Source organism: Onychostoma macrolepis, chromosome 08, assembly GCF_012432095.1.
Source record: "Onychostoma macrolepis isolate SWU-2019 chromosome 08, ASM1243209v1, whole genome shotgun sequence".
In the NCBI taxonomy this organism is placed as follows: Eukaryota; Metazoa; Chordata; class Actinopteri; order Cypriniformes; family Cyprinidae; genus Onychostoma; species Onychostoma macrolepis.
In genome coordinates, this window is record NC_081162.1 from 15666685 (window position 1) to 15691479 (window position 24795).

The following is a 24795-nucleotide window of genomic DNA, read 5'->3' on the forward strand; positions in this document are numbered from 1 at the left end:
CCCATGGGCTGTGTCGTCTTCTGACTGTCACAAGATGCAACAGATCTTTTCCAACAAACTGACGATACCGTCTCATCCTTCGCCAACAGAGGATTTGGCCTGATACAGATGTACAATCAAAGTTAACATCGCAGACATTATTCGGCAAGGTTGCGCTTTTATTTTAAACTCACCCGTTGTGATTAAGGAATAATGCGCGCGCAGGTGACAGCCGGGTGTGATTTACTAATTCAGCGACAGGGTGACGAGAGTTTTGAAAGAGATTAAATTGAGTCATTTTTAGAGTAGTCTGACTTTTATTTAAACTAATCTGTTTTTCTTTGTAAATATAGTGAGAAATGCCTAATGCCTAAGAAATGCCAATCCGGTCGTGATACGCGGACGGTTTGCTCGTGTTTTGGTGTTTAGTATCGTGTCAAAGTGCCCATGAATGAGGAACAACGCAAGCATCCACCCATAGACTGAGAATCTAGGAGAGTTTCTGCGTTAACAGGTGGTTCTTCGCGCCTCTGATGGTTGGTCATGTTGACGGCGGAAACTCTCTACAGTTGTTCGACTTTCGTAACTGACGACAGCTGCGCAGGTTTAGAAAGCCAAGAGAGTTACTAGGTAAAAGCCTCTCTATCTAAATCTATGATCAGCTCGGTGTGTGTTTCGTCGTACCGCGGGCGCAAGTCAGGCAACAAACCTCCTTCCAAATCATGTCTGAAGGAAGAGATGGCCAGAGGAGAAAACTCGGAAAAAATCACCATCAACGTCGGCGGCACGCGCCACGAAACCTACAGGAGCACCCTTAGGACCATACCGGGCACGAGACTCGCCTGGCTCGCCGACACGATCAACCAGGTGAACCCGGATTCAGACACAGGACAGACGCCCAGCTCCAGCGAGTTCTTTTTTGACCGACACCCGGGCATATTCGGCTATGTGCTGAACTACTACAGGACCGGCAAGCTGCACTGCCCGGCGGATGTGTGCGGCCCTCTGTTCGAGGAGGAGTTGGCGTTTTGGGGCATCGATGAGACTGACGTGGAACCCTGTTGCTGGATGACCTACCGCCAGCACAGGGACGCAGAGGAGGCGCTGGAGATTTTCGAACCGCCAGATCCGGAGGATGCGGAGGATGACCAGGACATGCCCAGACGCTTCGGCATTGAGGACAGCCCTGTCCGCTCCAGGGGATGCTGCGAAGTTTGGCAACCAAAAATATGGGCACTCTTTGAAGATCCATATTCTTCGCGTGCAGCCCGGGTAAGAGAATGCACACGAATAGCAGGGGGAAATAAGACCTTTACATTTTCCTTTCTTTTTCAACAAACGGTCGAGGAGGAGATTCATAACCTTTATCAGAGGTCAAACTAAAAATCACGTGAGCAGGTGAGATATTATATCAATATGTAGGTTATACAGCATAGATGTGGTTAGGTTCACTTTTTGTTCTGTAAAAACCCAAAAACATATATGTATTGGTGTTTTAAAGAACTCAGAAACCAGAACAATTAGGCCTGGTTGAAGACCCTATAATGGAACTTTCATATCTGTTTTAATCTCCAAAAATGGCTCTTTATACAAAGAAAGGGTTAAGATGTCAAAATGAACCTTTATTTCAAAGAAGGGCCCAAATTATGTTATTTCTTGGGTGTCACAATTTTAAAGATTATTATTATTAGTAGTAGTAGTAGTAGTATTTGTAATGAGAGAAAAAATAAAAATCATAACAAAATGTGAAATACAGCTAAATATCACATATTTGGTCATTAAAAGTCAATCATTACAATAGTTTTAAATGACAATGAACTCAATATCAATTTAACACGTTAAGTAAAACATTGTTTGATACAGTTGCAAAGGTGAAGACCTCTGAGGCTGGCATTTAATTAGTTTAAAACTACAGTTTTAAAAATGTTTGTGGTTCCATGAAGAACCTTTCCATTACACAAAATGTTCTTTACAATAAAAATACATTATTTAGAATGTCCTAAAATACTCACAAAGACAGTTCTAAAGAAAAGTTTTTTTAAAATGTTCTTCACACTAAGAAAACAAAAAGAGACTATTTTAAGAAAAGGTTTTTTGGGAACCCAAAATGGTTCTTTCTAAATGGCATTGCTGTGAAAAACCCCTTTTGGAACCTTTATTTTTAAGAGTGTACCTGCTTGACAGATTAGTTTTGTTTTAGTTAATAGTTTTATTTAACATATCTATTAGTTCCCCCAACCTACACTCTGGGGCAGTACCCTTTCAAAAGGTACACATTTGTACTTTTTTACCGTTATAAGGTGCACATAAGTACCTTAAAGGTACATATTATATATTAAATATTATTACATAATATTTTGTACTTTTTCTACTTTTCTGAGAGATATGTGATTAATAATGCTTTTAAAAAAGTAATAATGGTACACCAAAGTGTAACACATTCATGGAATGAGCCATAAACTAATCATTATTATGCTTACCTAAATTAGAAATCGTTTTAATGTGACTGACAAAAATTAAATTACATCTTGTAGTATTTAGTTTGTTACGCACTTCTAGGTGATGCATGCCAACAGGTGTTGCATTATGGCCATTAGAGCTTTCAGTCTTTACTCACAATCTGTAGAATGTCATGATCAGATCATCCTTACACTGTGGTTACCAGTGGGAAAACAACCAGCTTCAACTGTCTATTGAACTGCACCTGTCTCACACTGTGGCAACATGCACTCACCCAGATGCCACCTGCTCTAGTGTTAATGTGTCACACTCTGATATCAGACGTGTGAAATCCTCTCTTGCTGTGATGGATGAATGTCACTCACAGAACTTACTGATGATGCCTCAGAGACCGAATGATTTATGTTTAATTAAAACTCTTTCTGTGCCATATGCCTACTTATCAGAAGTGTTCAAAGTTGTGCAGCATTCAAATATATGTCTAAAGGACTCCTTTATTATAGATTGGTGATTTACTAGCAGATAAATGCACTAGAATTTCCTTAAACCAGCCCTTTACCAGAGGATGTGTATTGAGGCTTGTGTTCTGTGATCTTTAGAATTTGGGACCCAGTTTTAGGCCAGATTCAATCTGTGTGTGTAAAAGAGAAAATAAGAGTAAGAGAGCATAGTGCTTTTAAAATGTCTGTATGTCAGTTGAAGTCCATCAAAGTATGATGGGATGATGGGCAGAAGCGACTCTCAGCAGGTAATACTGTGATGCTGTTAGAATAAAGTGTTTTATCCCCACTCATAGTCCTATAGGTTGGTTTGATTTATTTGTATTATAATGTGCTCTGTCCTTTCTCACATTTTTAGACAGTCATGAATTGCTCACCAGTCCATTTACTTGATCAAAAACTGTAGTATTGTGAAATATTAGAATTTAAAACAAATGTACAAATGTAATTTATTCCTGTGATGACAAACCTGAATTTTCAGGAGCCATTACTCCAGTCTTCAGTGTCACATGATCCTTCAGAAATCATTCTAATATGGTTGTGCTCAAGAAACGTGATATCATGATAAACATTGAAAACAGTTGTGCTGCTCAAAATCTTTCTGGAAACCATGATAAATTTTTTTCCAGTGTGCTTTGATCAAGAAAGTTCAAAAGAATAGCATTTATTTGAAATATAAATCTTTTGTAACGTGCAGTAATAATTTAATGTGTCTTTGTGGAATAAAAGTACAGCAAAAGCATAAAATAAAAGTATTAAAAATATTAATTTCTTACGCAAACTCACCCAGGAATTTTGTTATCACACCTATTTTGTGAGTGAGTGCATTTTATAGCTAATCATATCTTTCATATCTGTGTTCCGAGGCACATTTCAAGGTTTGATTCAGTTGTAATTACATCACAAGCAAGAGCACCCTTGGCAGAGCATACAGTCTCAGCTATGTAATGTGAAAGAGATTTAGCCCTACAATAAAAAGCTGTTACAGTATTGAACCCTGGACATTTGGCTACTTTATTTTGACCGAGAAATCAATTTCTTTCCTTAGAGAAATTTAGAGGTGATTAATTGCTTTAGTTGCTTGGCACAGAGGTCACTTCAAAAAACAAACAATGCTGTCATACAATGTGTTTCTTTTCTTCAGGGTGCAAAACAGACATCAGGTTTCATTGATATGCAGTGTGTTTGTCACAGCTGAGCTGCTTTGATTGTTAACATCTACACACAGCTGAGCCATTGCCTTGAGGTCCATCATTTCTTCATCATTATTAAGCTAGCTGTTTGTTTTCCTAATTAATTTAGATGATTTCTAGCATACAGGCCTGACAGACAAAATGGGAATTAAAGAAAGCCAGTAATCCGGGAGAAAGAGGTGAAACAGAACAGCTGCACCTTCTAAAGAATAAACCTCTCAGAGCAAACAAGATGTCATTATATTCCAATTGCTCAGAAATGACAAGGAGCAAATGGTTGGGCTTCTTGGACCCTGCTATTCTTCGGCGCTCTCAATTATCTCTGCCTAGAGAGCATTATAGGCTGCAGGGCTCATGTTACCATATACTGACGGCTGCTCAGGCCAGCTAATACAGTTAGAAAGGAGGAAAAGCCATCTGGGCTTTTATTAATCACAGGATCCAAATGATATTGAAACATGGCAAAAAATCACTTTCCTAAACAGTATTTTCATCTTGTTTTCCAATAGAAATATCAACATTTACTTTATTAAAAATAATAATTTGACCCATATGTAGGCTAGTCTAAGAAGTTAGTAAGTTAAAGGGATAGTCTTATTTATTTCTGCTGATGATTTGAAGAATGTTGGTAACCAAACAGTTTTGGTTCACACTGACTGCCATTGTATTTTTTGTCCATACAATGAAAGTCAATGGAAACAAAGTCATACAGATTTGGAACAACATGAGGGTGAGTAAATGATGATAGAACTTTCATGGTCAGGTGGACTGTCCCTTTAAGCTGTTCTATAGCAGTTGACATTTGCTGGAGGTGTCTTGATTGTTTTTGTTGGTTTGGTGAGTGTTTGCATGTGATGTGTAAACCCTACCTCATAATTACAGCATTACGTTCTCACCGTCATGTAATTAATCAGTCACCGGGTAATTGGCCTAGGGCAGACACTGTCTGGATGTGTTGCACTATAGGCATTCTGGTAGCATGATTTTGAATGGTTGTGTGCTATTAAAAAGCATTTTAAAGGGACTTTAAATTATGGACTGAACTAGGTCTGCATGATTTAGGAGAAAAATTTGGCCAACAGTGTGGTGCTTATATGTCAATATGACTAATAATTATTATTATATGATATGAATATATTTATTATTAATATAAATACTACTAAAAATATATTAAACAAAATAGGAAATATACTTGTAATAACACTATTTTATTATTAATATAAAAAGTAGAGTATTTAATAATAATAATAATAATTTTATTTTACATAAAATATTTATTTTACGGTTGACCTATTAACATGCTGATAAACTCATGATACAAACCTGTGACAGCAATTTCTTAATTTTCATCAGGAGGTATGAAAAACTGAGCTATAAAAAATGAAATATACAAACTTATGCCATGGTCTGTTGATTAAATTTGTTTAACTGCACAGGTAGTTCCAGGTCAGTTTAATCACGTTCTATATTAATGCGCTTCCTATAAACATTGGTAACCATAGTAACATACAGTTATAGTTGAATAGTAATACAGAGTGAGACAGTTAGAGTAGACATTTCCGATTTACTTAGCTAGGCTAAATGGATGATTTTCGCGTGTCATTTAATATGTGAATGCTGGCAAATGACCATGGCATAATCAATGGCTAGCTGCGTGTCGGGTGGTTCTTTGCCTCCACGTTGTGCATTCAAATCGGTTAATGCACAGCCGTTTGATTATCCCTTACTTATGCATGGTGCTCTGATCACAGTGCCGTTCTTCACTATGAAACATGCTGCATATATGTGACCCTGGACCACAAAACCAGTCTTAATTTGCACGTTTATATTTGTAGCAATAGCTAACAATATATTGTATGGGTCAAAATTATACATTTTTCTTTTATGTCAAATATCATTAGGCTATTAAGTAAAGATCATGTTCCATGAAGATATTTTGTAAATTTCCTACCGTAAATATATCTAAACTTAAATGCTAAGAACTTCATTTGGACAACTTTAAAGGCAATTTTCTCAATATTTTTTTTTTTTTTTTTTGCACCCTCAGATTCCAGATTTTAAAATAGTTGTTTCTCAGCCAAATATTGTCCTATCATAAAAAACCATAAATCAAAGCTTATCTATTCAGCAAAACATTATTATTGGTTTTGTGGTCCAGGGTCACATATATAAATTCTTCAAAAGTCACAGCCTTCGTGATTTCATAATCGCACTAAGCTAAATTGCGATTTTGGTTTTTATTATGATTAATTGTGCAGCCATATTGAACCTTCATGACATGAGAGTGCTGCTTAGAGACTCCACAGTGAACTCATGGTTGAACGAATCACAATTGTGCAGATTTTTTTTGAGAACAACACCATTTTTGCTTGTGAGCTATTACTCAATTTATCTGTTCTGAAATTGCTTAAAAGGGACATTTATTTATTTTATCATTTCAACCAGCCACTGTAGCCAGGTAGATTTAAAATTGTATTTTTTTTGTAAAATACGTAAAAATCACAATGTTGCTTAATTTTATATTGGCAACAAAATCATTGTGAATATATGAATTTTGATAGAACTGTATATTGCTCAGCCAAAATGCAGTTACACATGGCTTTGCAAAAGTATTGAGACCAATTCTCTGATTGAATGGCAAATTCAACCTTGAAGTGAATTATTATTATTTTTCTAAGCACCATAATAATGTTTACATGGAATTTTGTCTACTGTTAAGAATAATGTAAAATATGCAACTGCGTAAGTATTCATGCCTTGTGCTGTCGAAGATCTAAATTTATACAGGTGTAAACAATTGCCTCTAACTAAATGTGAATCACTGCAATAACTGTTTTATTTTCTGAATGACATAACACAGTAGATATGATTGAATTGCTCTAGATTCTGAACACTTCACTGAACTTGAGAAATGACTAGGAATGAAATGTGTGCAAATGAAGCTGCTTATCAAATTTCCAGTTATTCTGTTGTGGTTTGGTTGATTTTAATGTATGACAGGTACGGTACAATCACCCATTCACCCATTGGCGTATGGATGCAGAGAGTATTAAAATAAGTATTAGAAACATTAGATATAAAGCAAACAGTGAAAAGTCTTAAACAGTGGCTTTACACACTGAAAAGTCACTGTGGTTTATGGCATGGTGCTGGATTTAAAGAACCCTGTGTTTATTGTAATTATGTAATCTCGAAATCATGTAAACTGTGTGTTTTAAAAAAAATAAATCAAGTCATAAGAGAGGCCGTAAATATGAACCGACGCTATGAACCTTTAAACAGAAGACTCGAGCGCATGTTCATTGTTGTACGTATCTTTGTAATAAAACTCACATCAAATTTATTCCTGCACAAGTTGGTCCAGGAATGCAGTGTGCAGTGCTCTGCAGTCTGAGCCTTATATGAGCACAATGATAGTTTGTAAATATTGGGCTAATGTCTCCAGCACTTTCGTTGTTCTGTGCAACAGAGTATGAACAGGATGGCTTTGTCTGTTTAGAAGTGGGGTAAACCATTTGGCGTTTTGATAAACCAAAATGTAGATATCCTTCATTGGCTAAACACGTTCACAGACCTGTACTCACAGCCTGCTGCCGTGACACGTTCACTGCAGTGTTTTGTAATGTTGAGGCTGATTGTGTTTGAGAAAAACACTTATAAGATGTCAGCTTGACCACAAAAAGTAATATTTAGTATTTATAACAATGGAGAATAAAGGTGAAAACAATTATTTCAAGTAACTTTGAAATTTAACATTAACTTTGCAACTCATTTTTAATTTACATAATGTGTTGTATTTCTGAGAGAAACGGGATATTAAATGAGAAAAAGGTTGGTGACATCAGTTGAAAAAGGAAAGTAATTTTATTAGTGGAGCAAGTTATTACATTTTGATGAAAGATTATGAATGCAAACCTTATTTGTTCTTTGTAATAATGCACACTGATGAATCATTCAGAACAGTGGCAAGGCTAAGGGCCAGGGTGGCACTCGCCCACTCAGATTGAAGGCAGCCAGCACTTCCAATCAACCCCCAATCAAATCAGATAGATTTTTTTTTTTTTGTGGAAAGAAAAATATCCTGCATACATGACAATAAGAAGAACATAAGAACCACTTGCTTGTGTAAACATAATGAGAAGCAATAATGTCCTGGTGGATGAGCACAACATCTTCTAGTTGTGCACTTCATTTCTATTGCGAATGGTAAATGCAAGAGCTTGACCTGAGCAATCAATCCCAATCCAAGCAGAATTTCCAAATTCAATGAATTTTCAAATGATGTTGGAAAAAACGCTGCATCATCATCACGACACGATCAGATCCTGGATGTCCTATAGCTTTAGCAAATATATGTGATCCACTATGGTTTACTAATGTTTTGTGAAGCTACAAACCACACAGCCCAAAATACATAACTGTGTACTATTTATAGGGTAAATGTACCTATTAAGCTCACGTACCCATTAAGCACACTTCCATTTTTGAGATCAGATTATAAAAAGAAAAAAATAAATTATTATCGTACTTGATGTCTTAACCGATTGATATGTTTGTTACTACATACCTCCTGTAATTTCAAGTCAATCAACTCATTGCACACTGAGATATGAGTCTCCATATGTTCACACTGTCTGGCGGCCATTTTGAAAGCTGTCTGAAAACTTTCACCAAAAGAGGAGCCCCTTAAATGTGCGGGTTTTAGACGTTTAAACCTTTATTTTGGGTAAGTTTAACTACTTATTGTAAAATTAAGAGATTAATGTTCAGACTTTTGCATATTATAACCTGGAACTTGCACTGTAAGCCCGTACAAGTTGATTGAACTTAAAAAATGTATGGAAACTCGTTGCCCTAAAAAATTTGATTTTGTCTTGTTGAACAAACAAGACATTTTAAGTTCTTTACATTGGAAACTAAATATCTGTTACAATAATTAAAATTTACCAGTTAAGGTAACTCAAAACATTAAATTGCACTAAAGTTAACTTTTAGTAGACCAAATTGCATTTTTAATATAACTATTTAATTGGTTTAATTTTAACTAATTTCTCTGCTGATTTATTATTCTTTAAGTTACAGCTGCACAATAAACAAGGACAAAAATACAAACAACAAGGATTTTGTTTTAGAATTCAGTTTATTTTAATTATTTTTTCAAAATCCATTTAACAAATTTCAGGTAACTTTAGGTATGTTGAGATTTTGTCTAATAAAACCAAGAGAAAATGTATGTGTTTAATGTATTGCTCGTTAATCAATGAGCTCATTGCTCATTAATCAAGATGCAAGGCATAAGTCAATCCAAAAACAAGAACAAATGGCCTGAGGGAGGTTCTCTAAAACGTCCTTCCTAAGATTACCCTCTGAGACGATTCTTTACGGGATGGAGGAGAAAGACAGGGGATGCTGTGCAACATCTTCGTTTTCGCAGATTCCGATTGGAACGTTTTGGTGTGACTCCTCATCATCAGAAGCCTGGACATGAAGGAAATTAATAAAACAAATTTTAGCTAAAAACTATGTTGTGACCCCTTTAGTTTACATCATTTATAACAGAAAGAAAAATCAACAATACAACAATCCCTCCTATTGCCACAGTTCATGTCAGTGAGATCAGAGGTCTGAGGTAGCAGAGACAACATCAATGAAAAATGAAAATCACATTTCCATCAATTATTGCTTTTTTCTGTATTACAGGAAAAGTTCACCCATAATGAAAATTTGCTGTTCATTTACTCACCCTCAGGCCATTTAAAATGTAGGTGACTGAATCCATGGTCCTTGGTGATTCATAAAATGGAAGTGAAAGGGTTCCATCACTTTAAAAAAGCAGATACAGAAAACACAAAATGAATACCCCTTGCTCTTGATGATATACTGAGATCTTATGAACCAAAACGATGAGCACATTGACTGTACATTGACATCATTACCTGTAATCCATAGCCTTAACATAAATAAAATGCTTAGTCTAGTATGTTTTACCAAGTATCCCCTTTTGCCACAAGCAAATTGACAGCACTTACATTTCCAGATCATCTTTTTCTTTAGCTCAGCACTGCACTTCTTGGAATCTGTAGAGTGACAACAAAGCACATTAGACTTTCTTTTTTTTAACAAGCTGATAAAGCAAAGTGTGATTAAGATGTGACCTGTTGAGTTATCCACAAACTGCTTCTAAAAATTGCAGTAAAGTTATCCGGCATTACATGGTAGAAAAGACTTGGTATTAAATTAAATGTATTCAGTAGCTAACTAACTAACACTATGTGGACGAGAGATTGCATTTCTTGGGCTAATATACGGCACATGCACAAAGTTTTTCAATATAAGCTTGTTTGTGTAAAACATTACTTGCAAAAGTAGAGTAAAAAAAAAGCCGATCCGTAAAAGACCGTTGCGAAAGGTTTGCAATTGACATTCATGCAGTCTTAAATTATATATTTTTTATTAGCTAACTGTTATACCTTTCATTTATTAATAATGGTTTCAGAGCAAAAGGGAAAGAAAGTTTCAACTCACCAGCAAACACTGACAGAAATGCGCGTCCTCGAGGAGTCAGTTCAAACAGCAGCTCAGACCAATCAGCTTCTTTGTGTCGCGTTCCTCATTTCGTTGCCATTGACAACACACTCAAATAAGCTTAGTTGAGTTGATTCAACATAAAACATTCAATAGAGTGAGGAAACTCATGTAAATCGTACACCTAACTCAAAAAATTCACTACTCCATAAAAAATTGAAATTTTTATGTTTAGTGTACTTAAAACAATTTCAGGGATAACAGCGTGGATGTGGGAAATAATTACATTAGGTCCAAAAGATAGTTTTAGCAACATAGCACAGATGCTACAGAACACAGTTAGCTGACTAGCTGTATAAGACGCTAATATATTACTTGACAGGCATTACTGGCTTGCATTTTTACATCCATGATATTATAAATTGACAGACACTTCACTATGAATATATAACCGATCAAACTGAATGCCTTGTTGCTTGATTTTAGCGTTCTCTTTTTTTCTGTTTTTTTTTTTTACAATTATTCTTTAAAATTCTTCCTTAAAATAAACAAGAATTTTTAATAAAACATGATGTGAGCTTAATAGGAACAGGGGTGTGCTTAAAGGGTACAAAAATGTACCCATTAATCACAGCCAGGCTTTTTGAATTTAATGATGTATATCTTCATTGAAATGCTTTTGTCATTTAAAATAAAATAAAATATTTTTGTGTGAGAGATTAATATTTTATTTTAACATAACTTTTTGTACTGAAACCAATATCTTGTGCACTAAAAATGTCTCAATGTAGATTTCGGTGAGCTTAATAGGTACGTTTACCCTATATACTGTAGTGTACTTGGTATTGTTTGGTCTCTACCTGAAAAAATTACGCTTGTTCTGATCATCAGAGAATACTGAAAAAATGATGAAATGAAATGCTTACAAATCAGCATATGCCACATCACAGGAATGAATTTAATTTAAAAAGGGGGGAAAAACCCAGTTATTTTAAATTGTAATTTTGTAATTGTTTTTATGTTGGTTTTTGTTGCTGAATTGTTTTCACAATTATCTTGCACAGTGACAGGCTTTTATACACTGAAGAAATACAAGCTCGAGATCAAGGAGTTCAAGCGCAGAACAGCTTGATTCACGATTTAAATTATTCACCACTTTCATTCCTGGCACGTGGTTTATCTGACCCTGACCCTGACCCTGACCCAAGTGCATTTTGCACTTGCATGTTACTGCTGTGACACATTGTGCTGTTAAAAAACTGCCTTGACTTTCATCTTCCAGTGTTCTTGCTCTCAGAAATGAGCATTCGTAAATGTACACACAAAAGCCAGTGCAGTGAAATGTATCAAATGCACAAACACTGTTGTTCATGGAGAGAAAAAACAGTCTATTGAGTCTCTCTGGAGAAATGCTTGGCACAACAACTCATGGGCTTCTGGCTCTGGACTCGGAGTTATATGACAGACAAAATAATAGTGACTTAATTCATCCCTGGTGTATGGGATTGCTTTCGTTCCTTACAGCCTGGAATATTAAGGACAGAGGGAATTTCGTTCTTGTCAGTCAAAGCTCATGTCATGGTTCACTTGGCATATGAAGCTCTGATAAGTATTTTTAAAGATATTTATTAATTGAAAAATATTTCTTATGTTGACCTGGCAAGTTTGAATATGTGGAAGTATGAGTGACACAGTGGAAGATCAATGACAACGTGAAAAAGTATTATAAATAATGGTCACTAATATATTTAATGTTAATTTTGGTTGACTATTCCCTCATTGGTGTTATTTTAGCCCCTAAAAATGAATCCCTAGCAGAACATATTAGAAATTTTTGGCCATGTTCACCAAACAACACAATTACATTTATATGCATTTGACAGACACTTTTATCTAAAGCAACATACATTGTATTCTAGGTACTGTATACATTGTATTCAGTGCATTCTTTGAGAATCGAACTGTTGACGTTGGTGTTACTACAGTAGCACCGTTCCCTACTGTTTAACTACAGGATGGCGATTTCAGTGTTATGTGTTTGTAAAAGTTCATGTTTAAGTTCAAGCCATGGAAAGTCATTTATCCAGTCCTAGGGATTCAGGTTCAGAGACTAGCATTAACACCCCTCCCCTGAATTTGAATGCCAGAGAGTTTATATTTATCCAGAATTCTATATTTTGAGTCTTCCTGGTTTATGTTGGCAATGTTTTTTCTTTTCTTTTTGACAGTTATGGGAGGCTTGAATTGTTTTCCATGGAAATTTAATGGTGAAACAATAGGGTTTGCTCATACAGGTGGTCTGGAATGTGACAGCTGCACTATGGGTAAATGTCTTTGTGAGGTGTGACTAAATGCTAAATGAGCTGGAGGCTGCTGTAGTGAACAGCTGGTACGGGATCTAAGACAACGCTCACAGACACGAGCAACACGTTCTCTCTTCAACCCTCCTCTTTTCTATTTTTCTCTCTCTCACACACATATACACTCAAAAGTTTAGGGTCAGTAATATTGATCAAAAGAATTCAGAATTTTATTTGAACTTTCTATATAAAGACAACTGTTTCCAACATTGATTATAATTAGAAATTTTGCTTAAGCACCAAATCAGTATAAGTGACCCTGGACCACAAAACCAGTTTTAAGTGTCAATTTGTCGAAATTGAGATTTATACATCATTTGAAAGCTGAATAAATAAGCTTTCAATTGATGTATGGTTTGTTAGGATCGGACAATATTTGGCTCAGATACAACTATTTGAAAATCAGGAATCTAAAGGTGCAAAAAAAATCTAAATATTGAGAAAATCGCCTTTAAAGTTGTCCAAATGAAGTTCTTAGCAATGCATATTACTAATCAAAAATTAAGTTTTGATATATTTACGGTAAGAAATTTACAAAATATCTTCATGGAACATGATCTTTACTTAATATCCTAATGATTTTTAGCATAAAATAAAAATAGATTATTTTGACCCATACAATGTATTTTTGGCTATTGCTACAAATATACCCCAGCGACTTAAGACTGGTTTTGTGGTCCAGGGTCACATATTAAAATGATTTCTGGATCATGTTGCACTGAAGACTGGAGTAATGACAGAAAAATTCAGCTTTACCATCACAGGAATAAAATATGTAAAAGTATTACTGTTTTACTGCATTTTTGATCAAATAATTGCAGACTTTGTGAGCACAAGGTACTAAAAAATATATAACTTCAACTTTTGAACAACACGTATTTGTTATAGATAAACTCTTTAATCAATAACATCTGGATGTGTAGGACACAGATGTGTTTATGAAAGGGTGTGCCATTACAAAGCATGTACATTTCAGCTATCGACATTACATTTTTCATGACGTACCCTGAAGATTTCACAAGCTGTTATAGTAAAAAAGCGCTTAAGTGTTAATGCTGCCAGATTGATTTCAGTGAATCACTCAACAAAAATAGTGATTTCCTCATCAAAATGGACTAAGTAGATCCCACATAACAATCATTGTTTATTTTTATGATTAATAATAAACGCCATCTGGCCTTCATGTTAATACATTTTTAGCAGAGTGTAACAACCAGCACAGAACTTGTCTATGCTTACTACTGTTACTGTACAAGATCTTAGCTCATATTTTCATATTCCTGCTTTTATGCATAATTCGGATTTGGAAAATGCTGTCAACGTATAAAACATGTTGCACTGAATACATGAGAGCAGCCTTTGTTTAATGAATTAATCTCAATTGGATGACTTTATGGTGTGTGTTCTGTCATGTGATATAGTGCTGGGTAAATGTGCATAATGACCCATCTGTCCAGCAATTTACAACTCCACTTAAACTGTTTGTGTTCAGCACTCGGAAAGGTTTTGTTAATGTTGTAACAACAGCACTCTACGGGGTGCGAGAGCAGCTCGACTCAATTATTTTCCCATTTCCTCATTAGAACACAAATATATTTAGCTAAGAGTCCCTTAACACGTTTAGGAAAATATGGTGTTTGCTCAGAATTATGGTCATAAAGAGCTTAGTGAATGAGTGAATGTGCCAATGTAAAGGCCTGTTCACACCAAGGACAATAATTTATTAGAGTTTTACAGTAATAACTGTTATAATTTAGTGTGAATACAGTAGTGTCCACACCACAGCTATAACAACAACACGGAGGAACAATATTGTTAGAATCACTTTCAGATTGTTTTTGTTTTTAATAAAGAGAGGGTAAACAGGTGTGGACGCTAATATAGTTATTGGTATAGTTATATTTTAACAGTCGTGTAGTTGTTAATGGGCCTTTAAATCAGAGAATGCTGCAGATCCATTGGTTTTTTTGGGGGTTTTTTGGTGGAAAATTCCTAAATAAGATGTGTACACATTTGGAAACTTTTGCTTTACTGTCTATAATTAAAACATTGGGTAACACTTTATAGAGACAAATTCTCACTATTAACTAGTTGCTTATTAGCATGCCTGTTATTAACATATTGCCTGTTTATTAGTACTTATAAAACACATATTCTGCATGACCATATTATACATCCCTAATCCTACCCAATACCTAAACTTAACAATTACCTCTCTAACTATTAATAAGCATTTATTATGAGTTTGAGGCAAAAGTTGTAGTTAATAGTTTGTTAATAGAGAGAATTGGACCTTAAAATAAAATGTGACCAAACATTGTAGACTCTAACTAATATCATGGCCCCAAACAAATATCAAATATCAATTTTTGCTTTAAAATTAATGCATATTTTACACAGAACCGGCTCAACATCAGTAAATACTAAATGATGTTCAAAGTTAAAAGGATTTGATTCAGGCTTGTTATTATTGCTAGAAAGTTCTCCTGAAGAAATGCCTTTTAACACAGACGCTCTCGCTCACTCTGCCCACATAGGTGTTCTCATATAATTACCACATTTGCATTTTAGCTGCTGAAAAAAAGATTCATGTGTTCCTGAATATGAGTGAAATTGTTGCTGGTTTGAATCAGAGGGCTCTTCCCTTGTTGTGACCACTTTGCCATTGATTAAAGCTGATTAAAGTACTCAATACAGCACTTTAATCAAGGGTGAAATGAAAGGGCTGCTGAAACAGTTCCTAGTTCCCATTGCTATGTTTTATTTAGGGTCATACTGGGTTCTCTATTTATTTGCACAAGTGCATTGTGTAAGTTAATCTAGGCTCATTGAAAATATGAATAATGTCTCTACCTAGCTTCTTGCAAAACTCGTTATTCCTTTTATGATTGCAGAGGCAGATAATCGATTAATAGACTTATTTTCATGCCTTGCACAATACTATCTTATGACATCATGACACTTTTGCCGTAGTGCATGATTTATAAACGAAACACAAGTCATGATAAATGAGCTCAAAGACTTGAGCAAGCTAAAATGGCATGATTGCTTCAGCCAATGTGTTTTCATCTCATGAGTGCTTTTAACACTGTCAGGGTTGGTTTTAGTGTAGGTTGTACCTTTCAAAACACGAAAGAGCATTAACCTTTTAGTGCTACTCACCAGACATTTGACTTTAAAGTGTCAGAAATGTTGCAAAAATGCTGCATTTAACCATGCAACCATTGGTTGCTGTAAGTATTGCTGTCTTTGCATCATTCTGCTGTTATCAGGGAAGAGTGTGTGCACAGATATGCTTTATTACCTAGAGTAAAGGAAATTTGTGCCTTTTGATCCCGACAACAGTAGGAAGTGCTCTATATGTAGGGCCCTATGAAATCCGTTTTATTTTTTCCCAAATTCTGTTTTTTCCGTTTTAATTTGACTGGATTCTGTTTTTTTTTCCATTTAATTTTTTTCTAGACTCTGTGTTAATTGTTAAATTACAAAAAAAAAGTCATTCATCCATTCTTGTATTGTGTGAAGTCAAAGCCATGTCTATTCACCAAAGGGTTCTTGACCTGAAAAAGATTGAAGACTCCTGTTCTTAAAGCTCTATGATGGTTTATTAATCTCGCCAATTCTCGAATTGGCAGCCTGCGGTAATACTGTAGATTAATGAATTGTTAAAACGGTTAAAAGTGATTGTCACAGTCTTCATTTACAGTTTACTGCTCCTGTGTGTAAACATAAATAAAATTGATTACATCGCTCTGGGAGCACTATCGTACCGCTCATGGGTTTGTATCTCCCTCAGCATGATAACAAATATCCAACTGTGTGGTGCTGGTGTGACGTGGTTGTCATGGTTACCCCCCACCACCACCACCATCACCACCACCACCAGTTGCTTTGCTGCTCTTGTCCTTTATCTACATCTTCACATACATCCTTTATCTTTCAGTTACTAAAAAACAATATCATTAATGACTCTGTTTAACAGATTTGCCACTTAGTCCACATATTCATCTAGGCTGCTGCTACTTTCAGATGACAGCTGACAATTTTCATGGAATTTAATTTGAGCTAATTTAATTGTTTGCTGCTAATGTAGGAAAAATAAATGGCCTCCATTTGTTGTAGATTTTAAGATAATTCTGTATGTTAACAAGGAAGTGTACTTATATGACTTAACAGATAAGGATGGGCGGTATGAGAGAGTTTTGGGTCAGTTCTGCAAGAAGTGTTTTTATGCCTTGTAATAGCATCAACAGCCTAGTAATATATTTAGCATCTCATTTAAAATGTGACAAAAAACATTAACATTTACTAAATAAAACAAGTCAATTTTACTCAAATATGAATTAAAGTGTACTTAATGAAAAAAAAGTTATATGAACTATTAAACAGTATAATCATGCTTTGGTTTAGAGTGTATAAGGAGATACATTTTTGAAATTACCTGTTATAAAATGCATTTTTGCATAAGATTAATATGGGGATGATCTGTTAGTGTTTTTTGTTATGTTGGGTTTAAGGGGGTTTCTGTTTTGTTGGAGGTTTGGGGATTTACCTTTATGCCTAGGAGAGCCCGTGATTAGGTTTAATGCTATGACTATTTTTTGCTAACTCAAACCAAATATGTTTAAAAATATTAATGTGTACATATTTAATTTAAGGCAGTCAGTTTCCTCAAAATGAAAGAGTTACTTTGTTGGATTTTACAGTGAGTTAAAGCAAAATGTGGGTGAAAACTATAAATATGAATCCAAGCTCAGAAAACGACTCTGATTTTGTCACATTATGATGTCATAGTGTGACAATAGTCCTCTGCAGAATCATGACCTATTTCTTCATCTTCGCATCTTTGGCCCCGCCCACTGGCACATTAGTGTAATGAGAAGAGAGAGAAGAGCAATACAGGATCACTGGACTAAAAATAATCCTATGTATTTTCAAGTATGTGGATGTCTCAGTAGAGCATTATTTGTTTGTTCGATACATTTCACTGTGGATTCCTTGGTAAATCAGTCACAGTTTCGGTGCAGGTGTGTTGAGACAAGTTGAAGCTAAACTCTGCAGGACACCGGCCCTCCAGGACCAAGTTTGGTGACCCCTGGCCTAATCAGTGGTTTCTGATTTGTAATTATTCATGTACAGTCAGATGTTCTTTGTCTCAATTTTTATTGCGGTTTATGCATCAGTAAATCAAGCCAGTTACTAAACACGGTCAACTACACATTGTTTCTCTTAGTAGTGGGAAACTGCACCATGAATCTCTTATTTACATAATGTTTGCATTGTTAGCTATGATAAAAGCATTTGTGAGAGTTCACACGCTCAACTGTGTCATCAGCTACAATACTCAATTCTGCAGCCTTTCATGTGACAGGAGTAAATTTAAATATAATGCTATAATCAACATTTTTTCACGATTAGTTTATCTCAACAGCTGTAATAGTAAAAATCTAGTAAAAAGTTCCACATGTAATACGTAGGGCTAAAATCAGGGTAGAATATTTCCCTTTATTTCTAAATCATGATCAGTTTTGAAGTAAAAATCATACAAACATTCTAAATACACCTCAGGAAACTTTATGAAATAATTAATAAATGCAGTTCATGACCAGTTTAAGATATTTGTGACTGTTTATTGAAATGTTTAATTTCTGGTCTTATCTTTCAGATAATTGCCTTTGTCTCCTTATTTTTCATCCTGGTGTCTATCACTAACTTCTGCCTGGAGACCCATGAGGTCTTCAATGAACTTCGTAATGTCACATCTACAAATACTGAAAGCAACTCCACCACGACCCCCGTCATCTCGAAGATGGAGATGGAGCCCAAACCAGTGCTGACGTTGGTGGAGGGAATCTGCGTGGTGTGGTTTACCTTCGAGTTCCTGGTCCGCATCATATGTTGCCCAAACAAGCTTCTCTTCATCAAGAACCAGCTAAACATCATTGACTTTGTTGCCATCCTGCCCTACTATCTGGAGATGAGTTTGACCGGCGTCAAATCCGAAGCTGCCAAGGATGTCCTGGGCTTTCTGCGCGTGGTCCGTTTTGTGCGCATCCTACGGATCTTTAAGCTCACTCGACACTTTGTGGGTCTCAGGGTTCTCGGCCACACCTTGCGGGCGAGTGTGAATGAGTTTTGTCTGCTCATCATCTTTCTGGCGCTCGGGGTGCTCATCTTCGCCACCATGATCTACTACGCCGAACGTATTAGCGCAGATCCCCAAGACCCTAGTGGCTGCAACCACACGCATTTCAAGAACATTCCCATCGGCTTCTGGTGGGCGGTGATCACAATGACGACAGTAGGTTATGGGGATATGTACCCTAAGACGTGGCTGGGCATGATGGTCGGTGCGTTATGTGCATTAGCAGGTGTGCTTACCATCGCCATGCCAGTGCCCATTATCGTTAACAATTTTGGGATGTACTACTCACTGGCTATGGCCAAGCAGAAGTTGCCCAAGAAGAAGAAGAAGCACAACCCAAACCCACACATGGTGGTGAGCTCTGCCTCGTTTGGGAAGTCTGAAAGCAACTCACCAAGGAACAGCACACAAAGTGACACATGCCCCCTCGCCACTGAGGAGAACCCTGGAAGAAACCGCTCAGGTAGAACATCAGGATTTCCATGACAATAGTGTTTTCTGAGAGACAACAGTGGGATGAATTCAATTGTTTGATACAATGAAGGGATATACGGCCCATTTTAATGTTGAATTATACTGGGAATAAACTTTGGGAATATCACAGTATTAATATGGATCATATTTTAATCACATTAAAACATGCTTAAAACAAGAATCAAAACAATTCAAAGGCAAATTTACCATTGAACGCTTGAAACAAACTGAAAACAAAGGTTTGTGCCAATTCTTGTATATTTGCTGCAAATGAATTGTCATGAACACTGACATCAGTTTTTTTGTCTTTTGTCTTGTTGTCAGATTCAAAGCAGAATGGTGATGCTACCGTAACTCTTTCTGAAGAGGAGAGCTGCAGTCTGACCCAGCCGCTCTCTCCGGGCGAGAGGTGGACACTTCGATGCTCACGCAATAGAGACAAGCCCATGAAAGAGGCAACTTGCTTCCTGCTAAATTCTGGAGACTTTTCTTGTGGAGCTGAACCTACCATCCACACAGGTAAACAGGAACTGCTGGCTATAGAGTTAGAATCTCACTGATAAATTCAGGAATTTAAAAATATATTGTATTTTTTATATTAAAATCCATTTTGTTGCCAAATATATACTGTATGTTGCTTTTTAAAGTTAAAAACATTAATTAGGTATACTTCAAAGAGAGTTCAAAGAAAAGTGATCCAACCCATTTTTCAGTGTCCAAATTAATCTGGCAGGGCACCACCGTCTAGGAAATTAAAAGGAAACAAAATGTATATATATATATATATATATATATATATATAATATATGAGCAAAATGATCAGTAATTAGGTGTCATTTATTTGGATTTATCTCACAAAAAATGACCAGCCTACTGTACATTATCCTGCTTACGATCTGGGTTCTTCCCAAATAAATGGATATGAAGTATTGATTTGCATCAATATTATTTTATTACATGAAAAACAAGAGCCTGTAGAGTGCAATGAGGAACATGAAACTGTCAAAGCTATACAGGAAATCATTCAGTTGTACAGTTTAAGAGTCTTTATAAAAACATTTGACCGCAGAATGCCACAATTGACTAATCGGTTCAGAATAATTACATTTATTTTTTGTCAGACATGTTATGCTGTAGCTGACATTTCAAAACTGAGAAAAATAGGATGATAACATGACACAAAATGAGAGCATCACGACAGACAACTTACTGGCTGCTATCAAATCAGACTACGACTCAGCCTGAATGACTTGCGCCTCGGCCCCCAAATTCCCTAAAGCTCTGACAGGTTGCCAGCAGTCTATTTTTGGAGATAATCGCTTGATCACGAGCTGTTAAAGCAAACATTCCACCTTTTACGGTACATCGTAGAAGCCCCTCTCTGCATTTGAAGGAGCAGAAGTGCTGCTAATGTAAAACAGGAGCTTATTAGCACCTGTGGCTGAAGCAAGACAGCTTATAGGTGGGAATCATCATCTGAAATCCAGTTCACTAATGAGTAAATTAATTAATATTTCCATAAATGAATAAATGAATAACTAAATCCTGTGATCTCATCTTTGTTTTGATTTCCCTCTATTTTTGGAAAATTCAAACAGAGGTCGTCTAAGCCCTTCAGACATTCTGTGACGGTTGATTTGTCATTTGTGTGAAAAGCCGTGCAATTTTCCTTGCTGATGTGGAGACCGATGCACTCTGGGAATCAATGAGGGGCAGAGCGATAGCAGCTGTGGTCCTGTCAAACAAACAGTGATTACAGGCAATAATTCCTTCACCAGATATAGCAAAGATGCTCCATCTTTGGAAATGTCATCGCTGATGTTAAAAATAAATATGTACGAATGATCCGTAGATCAGAAACTCGTGGCATTTCCTCTGTGTGTGTTTATTTCAACAAATGATGTCAAACACAGATAATACATCATAATATATAATAATATATAAATTGAGGTTGTTTTTTTTTGTACCCTATTGGTAAAATTAAACTTAGTTTAAATTATGTTGTTGTCACTGAAAACGACTCTTAATATCATATTTTCTAAATGCATTTGTTTTGAGCATATTTAGATATCTTTACTGGAAAATTAAAAGAAAACAAGATTTGTTTTGCAGTAAAGACAGAGTCTCCTTGGTTACCGTCTTCTCTCATACAGCGCTGTCTTTTTCAAGCCAACTTCTTTCTTGATTTGTGTGTAATTATGTGGCGAGACAGTCATCCAGCACTGAAAGGCATCATCTACAGCAGTCCTGAAGTGAGTTACGGATCTGCTTCTGGTCCCGAAAGGCAACTCAACTTAATTGCTGCTAATAGGTTTCCATTAGCAACATGGACAGACCCCATGGCTTTCCCAGTCCCTGGATTCACTGCAGGGCCTCCAGAAGTCTTCTTGTTTTAATAGGCTTTAATCGTCTTTCTCTATAGACAGTAATACATAAAACTGCAGTGCTGTTGTCTAATGTTTTGATCCAAATCCCACTACATGTCATTGTAACATTGTCTTTACATTTTAAAGTTGAAAAAAAAAAATTGTATAAAAGTCTTAAAGGGACTTCAATTTTGTTCCATTTATTTACTAATACCCTTCATTTTACTTTCATTGAAATAGTAAATTTGGTTCAACTTGTTTTCTCTCTGTGTGTCTTTGTTTCAGAGAGCTGTAAAGATGCGCTCACATCCCCTGCAAACTACACTCAAGCAGAAGTCACTACCCTGACCTGAAGGGGGGTTTGTCCTGATGGGACGAGTGGGTCATTCATCTGGGATGCTCACCAATCTTTCATCTTCTCATCAATCATGCATCGTATTTCTCAGTCAAGAATATTGAACATTTCTAGTCAAATCATCATGTACCTCTGTCCATTTTAAATGCTGCCAGGCATGTTTTTGCATGATAGAGACTTTTGGTCAAAATGTAACTTTAATATACTTTTTTTTTATTTGGGACACATAAAGTCTTAAAGTAATGACGTCGCTGAAGTACTCATTAAATCAAATGGGAAAGGATCATTTTGAATCCATTTAAATTCTAGTTTAATACTAAAAGCTGACAAAATAACTTTTTAATATTATTTTTAGAGACTTTTTATAAGGACAAGGCCTTTAATATGTCCTTCTATAACTTACTATTTAATTGAGGAAATATGTTTAAAGTTTAAATGTTTAAATATGTTTATGTTTCTCATCAAATCTGCCTTTATTTGATGAAAAATACAGTAAACATAAAATAATGAGATACTATCCCTAGTAAAAAAGTAATATATTTAAAATACATTTATTTCATACTAAGTATAGTTCAAATATATTAACATTTACTGATATAAAAAATTATAATTAAACTTTACCTGGAGTACTACTTGTGCACAATGCACATTTCTCAATATTAAGCCTAAAATGTGTTTTAATGTCACTATTGATGAGGATTGTATGATATTTGAATAATATCGGTCTTTAAATGCAAGATATTTAAAGTGTACCTGAAGTATACTTGCAATAGTTCCACTTTAGCACATTCAGATCTACTTCAGTATATCTTTAGTTGGACTTCAGCACTATTTCCGCACAATTAAAGTGCGTTAAGTTCAAAATTAGTTGTTCCAAATTAGCAGACTTTAAGTATACCAGTTTAGTATACCAACTGCAGGTTATTTTTATTAAGTATATTAAAAATGTAAGTATATTTGTAGTATACTTAGAATTAAATAAATGTATTTCAAATACATTTTAGTATATTTATTTTTCACTAGGGATGACAATTAAAAAAACTGTTTTCTATTTTAATATACATCTAATATATCTAACATTATACAGTAATTACCTTTACTGACACTTTTGATCGATTAAATGTGACCTTAAAGAGTCAAAGTATAAAAAAGACTCCAAACTTATGAAACAACAGTGCATATGAAGATCTATAAAGCATTTCTCCCGGCATGATTCTCAGCTTGTCTTTATTTGGACAAAAGCAGAAAGCAGCTTGTGTCTGTGCAGTATCGTTCCAGAGATCAGGCCAGCTAACACGACTATAAGAATGGCCCATTTATCACTGTACGTGTTATCACTGTAAGAACTGCTGAACAAGGATCTTCAAGAACAGTTTTCCAAAAGTATTTTAATTCAAAATATCAAAGGGAAATACATAAAGTTTCAGTTTTTCTTATAGAGAAAATAGATTTTCAACAAAGTAACTGTATTAAAGAGCACAGTGGCAGCTGCATGCTTTCGCAACCATCGTTTTCTGTAACCAAACTACATGAAATCCTGCATTTCAAATCATCAGCCATTAATATTCATAACATCGCTGGTTGAGATGGAACCAAACTCAGAAAACTTTGTTCTGCAATGTTAGTTCACTGTAATCTAACCTTCTTTTGCAAGTACACGCTGTATAACCTGTCCAAGTTGTGCCTACTGTCTTGTAATACTACTAATAATTCTAATAATAATAATAATACAAAAAAAGACAACAACAGTGAAATTTTGTTGTTAAAAGAGGCTCATATCGTTGAGATGTCAATCATGTTTGCACACACACAAAATTTACGTGAGACTTTTTCCAGTTTGTTGTCTGCCATAGTTGCCTTATGTTTCATAACAACAGAGTTGAAGTGCAACACCATGCTTTTTAGATCAGAAAATGTAAATATCAGTACTGCTGTATGTAGCAGAGTATCACTATCTAGCAAGAAGATGCATTCACTGTCTAGTTATACAGATTGTTTTCATAATGGTCCAGCAGTATCTGCCTTTAGCCGGTAAACGTGAGTATGTTTGTGTGTTTCAGGGATGATGTAACATGCTAATACTAATAGATGATATGGTATACGCTAAGAAAAAGGTGCAAAAGCTGTCACTTGGCGGTACTTTTGAAAAAGGTATACTTTTGTACCTTGTTTACCCCTAAAGAGTTCATTTTAATACCTTAAAAGTACATATTAGTACCTGAAGGGTACATAGTAGCGCCTAAATTGTACATTTTAGTACCTTTTAAAAAGGTATCACCCCAGTGACAACTTTTGTGCCTTTTCTTTCTGAGAGTGTACAGCATTGTAACTTTTGGATGAACATGTACAATGTTATATGTCTAAAGCAGCTCATATTTTGTATTTTGTAGGCATGTGTGTCTATGCATTTCTGCAGGAATACAAATAAAATCTAAATA

The 24795-nt window shown here is 35.5% G+C and overlaps 1 protein-coding gene and 1 long non-coding RNA gene across 2 annotated transcripts; one reads left to right on the forward strand and one right to left on the reverse strand.

The window, feature by feature from the left end:
• kcnc4 (potassium voltage-gated channel, Shaw-related subfamily, member 4) lies at positions 1–24795 on the forward strand. Its single transcript, XM_058785805.1, has 4 exons — positions 1–1251; positions 18683–19625; positions 19961–20155; positions 22288–24795. Exons 1-4 carry the CDS (start codon positions 634–636, stop codon positions 22353–22355), a joined length of 1824 nt encoding a protein of 607 aa, XP_058641788.1. The 5' UTR covers positions 1–633; the 3' UTR covers positions 22356–24795.
• On the reverse strand, positions 9311–10751 carry LOC131546306 (uncharacterized). Its single transcript, XR_009272643.1, has 4 exons — positions 10658–10751; positions 10162–10209; positions 9876–9954; positions 9311–9610 (listed from the first exon to the last, which is right to left on the reverse strand). It is a non-coding gene; the product is annotated as an uncharacterized LOC131546306 (long non-coding RNA).